Source organism: Psammomys obesus, unplaced genomic scaffold (genome assembly GCF_907164565.1).
Source record: "Psammomys obesus unplaced genomic scaffold, mPsaObe1.curated_primary_1811, whole genome shotgun sequence".
Taxonomy (NCBI): Eukaryota; Metazoa; Chordata; class Mammalia; order Rodentia; family Muridae; genus Psammomys; species Psammomys obesus.
In genome coordinates this window covers 44892160-44897569 of record NW_026585895.1, presented here as the reverse complement: position 1 = coordinate 44897569, position 5410 = coordinate 44892160, and the positions used below count along the sequence as shown (strand labels likewise).

Here is a 5410-nt window from a genome sequence, read left to right as displayed (position 1 = left end):
ATATATATATATATATATATATATATATATATATATATATACTTTTTCTATACATACAAACTGTAGTGAAATTTAACTTATAAATTATGCATTATAAATTAGGTGCAGAGAGAGACATGGTAATAATAGTAGAATTGAGTATGTATAACAATTTTCTGTAATAAAGTATAGAATGCGATCTTTCTCAGTAGTGTACTATACTATACTCATCCCTCTTGGGAGAATGTGAGTTGACATGGTGTCTGTGTGAAGACACAGGGTGAGATGAATGAATGACACAGTAAATGATATTCAGTTTACTGCATAAGGCTTACGTGGGCGTAGCGCTCAGATATCAAGACAGTTGACCTGATAACTAAGATGGCAGGTGATCGACAAGCCAGGGGGCCGGTGCAGTAGGGACATGCTGGACAGAAGGATGATTCACATCCTAGGCAGGATGGAGAGAGTCCTCATCAGATTTCACCACACTACTCAGAAGAGCAAGCAATTTAAACCTTAGGAATTGTTTATTTCTGGAATTTTCCATTAAACGTTATCAGATGGTCATTTCCTGCGGCGGATGGGAAGCGGGTAGAGTTAAGCCACCGACAAGGTGAGACTGTTATATCTTCAGAGGAGGTCACGTTTGCTGGAGCTGCAGCTTGGACTTCAGTGCCTCTTTGGTGATGGTGGAGGTGGCGGTGGGGTGCCCAATTCCAGCTGCACAGCTTGGACTGGGCAGAGCTGGCCCTGGAACCTCGCCCTGCTTGCCGTTCCAAGTTTGTTTTGCTCTGAGCCGTATGATTTCAACCCAGCTATGTTTTTCTTTCCTGCTCAGTTTTACTTGTTCTGTCCAAACAGATCTTCATCTTAAGCGGCAACATGATTATTTCAGAAGTAGAGAGCGTCTCTTACACCGATGTCCCTTAACTATTATGACTTTTTGTGAGGTCTTGTGTGTGTGTGTGTGGTGTGTGAGGTCAGCTGTGGGTGTCACTTCTCAGGAGCCGTCCACCTTGGTTTTGAAACAGGATCTCTCACTTGGCCTAAGGCTTGCCTAGTTAGCTAGGCATGGCGGCCAAACCCCAAGGATCTGGAGTCTTCCTTTTCACCTAGACTTCCCCGCCCCCCTTCGATAAAGATGGGACTGCCTGTTGGTGTGACCTCAGGGAGTCTGAGTTACTAGGGAGTGTAGCGCTGCCCCTTCGGCACTGAGGAAGCAGGCACACTCAGAGCGAGGATGACGGGGGACCGGCTGGAGCCAGATGCAGCACTGTGTTCTCTGGGAAGAACTGCAGCCCGCAGCCCGAGTTCTTCTGAACCACAGCCCGAGTTCTTCTCTTAGGCTCTTAGGCAGGACAGTGTGCAAGCCTGGCTTGGCTCTCACACTGACGGCATGCTAATCTCTTGCAGATTGGTGGAGGCAGGAACTTTGACCCCCATGTCCTTCACGTGGCCATAGATGTCATCAAGGAGTCCCGAGACTTACGCCTGCAGCCCTTCAATGAGTACAGAAAGAGGTTTGGTATGAAGCCTTACAGCTCTTTCCAGGAGCTCACGGGTAGGTGGCTGCTTCCTCAACACCGTCTCCGCCAGGCATTGTAAGGCAAGGCAGGGAATGTGATGGTAATGAGGGCCCTCCATGTGGGTCTGAGGAGAAACAGGAATTTTCCACGTGGAAATTAGAGGGAGGAATCCTTCGGGTATGGCAAGGGGAAGACAAAGGAAAGTCTGTACCTGGAGGACATAGATGTGGGGGAGCGTGTGAGCTAGGTGGGAAGGGAGGCTGGCGCTGAACTGGGAACTCAGGTGCTGAAGGCTTGGGTTGCATCCTGTCAGCGATTCTTAAGTACTTACTTAGAAAGGCATTAAAAGTTTCTGGTTGGGGCGGTATGGCTCAGTGTTTGAGAACTTGCTCTTGGTTTAACCAGTCTTGACAAAACAAAACAATCACACACACACACACACACACACACACACACACACACACACAAAGCTTCTCTCCACTGATGAAATAAGCCAATTCATGCTAATTAAAGTATAAAGACAGGTTTATTGGAGTCAGCTTACCAGCCTCAAAGAGGGGGTCAATAAAGTCACCATGCAGACAAGGAGGGAGCAGAGAGAGAGAAAGCTTGCACACAAGCTGGCACACAAGGTCAAGAAAAGTGCAAACAGAAAGAAGGGGAGAGAGCGAGAGAAAGAGGGAACTAAAATGACTGGAGTATATATGTAAAAGCCACTTTGGGGAGAGGAAAAGCCCAGGCAGAGGGAGGGGTGTGCCAGCCTTCCCTTGTAGTGGGTAGGAACTGAGAGATGTTGGGAGAACCTGCAGGCCAGGTCCGATTTGATATGTTAAATAGGCACCTCAGCAGCTTGTCAGAGATCTGAAACCCAGTAATACATATTCTCTCTCTCTCTCTCTCTCTCTCTCTCTCTCTCTCTCTCACACACACACACACACACACACACACACTCAGGCACACACTCACACATCCTCAAGTCCCAAATGCTTCTGGAGGTCATGATCCAGGAAGTTTTTGTGGTGCTCAAGAATCTGTATACATGGGCCGGATAAATGACTCTGCAGTTAAGAGAACATACTGCTCTTTCAGAGGACCTGAGTTCGAGTCCCAGCACCTATCTTGGGAAGTTCACAACTGCCTTTAACTCCAGCTCCAGGGGACCCAATGCCTCTGCTGCCACAGGCAGCTGACTCACATGTACACACCCACACAGAGACACACTCACAATTAAAAATAAAATAGATCTCAAAACATTTCTGTTCTCCCTCTCTCTCCTCGCTCTTTCTCCCAACCCCCCCCCCCCCAGATGTTGAGCAGTCAAGTTAGAGCCCTCTTGTTTGTACCGGTGTGACAGACCCCTGCCCCCCATAGGAAGGTGGGGTTGAAGAAATAAATGGGGATGTTCATGTCTGTTCTTGGTCACCATCTGTAGACATGCAGTCGTCACAGAGTGGAACCAATCCTGGGGTCAGTGGAGGAGTTCCCCACAGTTCTGGGACAGGAATGTTGATAGCTCTCTAGTGTCGCATGACAAAGGGTTCCGAGGAGCAGAGAACAGACTGGCTCTGAATACCTGTGTGAACTTGAACACACACACACACACATACACGCACACACAAATGCACCCATGTACACTTGACCCTCGGGTAGTAACAGGGCTTGGGCATGGCTGTGACATCTTACTTTAGGGGATCAAGACAGGATGCTGTCTCCATGTTGTGATGGCCCAGGAATTAAGTCCAGAGGATGGGGCGAGTGGCTTACCAGCTCTTTGGGGACAGATCTAAATCTCTAACCTCTTTCGTCACCACATAGTCCACAGTGAAGGGTCTATTTGTTCTCTCTTTCCTGGCTGTTCCCTGATGCCAGCAGGGCCAAATTTTAGGACATTTCCCCCAGTTGCCCAAATAGTTCTTCTGGAGTCTCTGTCATGCCAGGAAAAAACAAAGTAAAAACCCTGAGTCTAGAAGGTTCCACGCCCAGATCGAGCTTAACCGAACCGTGACTGACTGCAGCTCTTCGCTCTGCAGGAGAGGAGGAAATGGCTGCGGAGTTACAGGAGCTGTATGGCGACATCGACGCTTTGGAGTTCTACCCGGGGCTGCTCCTGGAAAAGTGCCAGCCCAACTCCATCTTTGGGGAGAGTATGATAGAGATTGGGGCTCCGTTTTCCCTCAAGGGCCTCCTAGGGAATCCCATCTGTTCGCCGGAGTACTGGAAGCCGAGCACGTTCGGTGGTGAGGTGGGCTTCAACCTCGTCAACACAGCCTCGCTGAAGAAACTGATTTGCCTCAACACCAAGACCTGCCCCTACGTCTCCTTCCGCGTGCCAGACTACCCAGGAGAGGACGGCTCGGTTGTAGAGCGACCATCCACGGAGCTCTGAGGGCGCAGGGAAGCAGCCTTCTGGAGGGAGGAGCTTTGCTCCTGAGAGGGATGGTCTTCAGTGTTGGTTTCCCTGTGTGGCCTTGTGAGAGCCGGCACTGACGTTTAGAACTTTGGATCTCACCGTTGTCTAGAATGTTGTGACTTTGCCATTCTAGGATGCTGAATTCTTTTTTAACTAAGAAAGTTGGGAGTGGTTTTCTCTGGTTTCCCAGAGCTTGGCTCCTTGTTGGCAACCCAGAAGGTCAGATTTCCAGTCGATTTGGAATACAGGCCTAAAACTTTATATAATAAGGCAGGGGGTGGTTGCACATACACCTTAATCCCCAGCACTTGGGCGGCAGAGGCAGTTGGATCTCTGAGGATGAGGCCAGTCTGGATTACATAGTGAGTCTAGGCCAGCCATGGCTGCAGAGTGAAACCCTGTCTCAAACAAACAACTTTAGAATGTAGAACTCCTTAAAAAAAAAAAAAAATCCCTTGAAAGTTAAAGGGGTTCTTAATTTTCCTTCTAGAATGTGGGGGCATCTCTGGAACGTTGCCTATCTGATCGTTGACTCAGAAGGTCATGTTCCTGGGCAGTGATCCATAACATGGGCCAAAACAGTCGTTGCCTGAATGTCTAGAATGTGGATTGGCTCCATTTTCCTGTTCAGTGAAATGGACACAGAACAAAAGAACCCAGTGTCCAACAAGGACTGCCTTGCCCAAGCATGTGTGTACAGCAAAGGGCAAGGAAGTGAGGTTGCGTTCTTGGGAGCCACACTTAGACCCTTTCCAATGATGCAGAGGGCGTATGTGGACTCTTCCACAATCTTGGTTGGAAGCCACCACAGCTCTGTCCCTATACAGGTCTTTGCCCATGGCAGCTGTTTCTTTTAATAAAATTCTCTTTCTAAAGATGCTTATTATGTATCTCTCTTCAAGTCTCATCTGCAAATAAACACTGATGAGGGTTTCCTCCCCCTGACGGGCCAGGCATTGCCAGAGGCTCAGCGTGAGACTTTCCAAGTGCATCCCAGGAGCCCTTCGTATCTTTGTATCTTTGATGCCTCATCTCTCCCTCTGGGCTGTAATCTGCCCTTGTCAGTCTGTTCACTAGAATATGGAACTCCAAAGCCATAGAGACTTAGCATCCAGTTCCTGCCAGCTGATTACAATGAGATCTTCTTATGGCGGAGACAGAAGAGGCGAGAGACAGCACACCGCTCTGTGCTAACTGCACGCCTAGTTCTCAGTGTCATTGTGATAGGTGATGGTATAACCCTCAATAGAACCCCAGAATGGCCAAGGGCCATGCCAGCCTCACATGACCAGAACCAGGCTTGGAAGCCAGCTTTTCTTTGGTTTGGCTCTATACCAGCCCTGACCTTACCTCTCTGGCCCAAGGTCAACACCAGAGGCTTGGTAGCTTCCAAGGCACTGGCTCCTTGCTCATGACCGGTGCTTGTTTCTCCAAGTGCTGCCTGTGCGCTGGGTACTTTGATAGGGACACACTGGTGAGTGGACATTCGGAT

General features: G+C 48.9%; 1 protein-coding gene across 1 annotated transcript in view; it reads left to right on the top strand.

Moving 5' to 3' along the window:
* Ptgs1 (prostaglandin-endoperoxide synthase 1) overlaps nucleotides 1-4787 on the top strand; it is a 21556-nt gene extending 16769 nt beyond the window's left edge. The window contains exons 10-11 of the mRNA XM_055600989.1: nucleotides 1396-1543; nucleotides 3539-4787. Coding sequence (XP_055456964.1) covers nucleotides 1396-1543; nucleotides 3539-3894 — 504 coding nt within the window. The 3' untranslated portion in view covers nucleotides 3895-4787. The remainder of the gene's footprint in view (nucleotides 1-1395; nucleotides 1544-3538) is intronic.
* The last annotated feature ends 623 nt before the right edge of the window (nucleotides 4788-5410 follow it).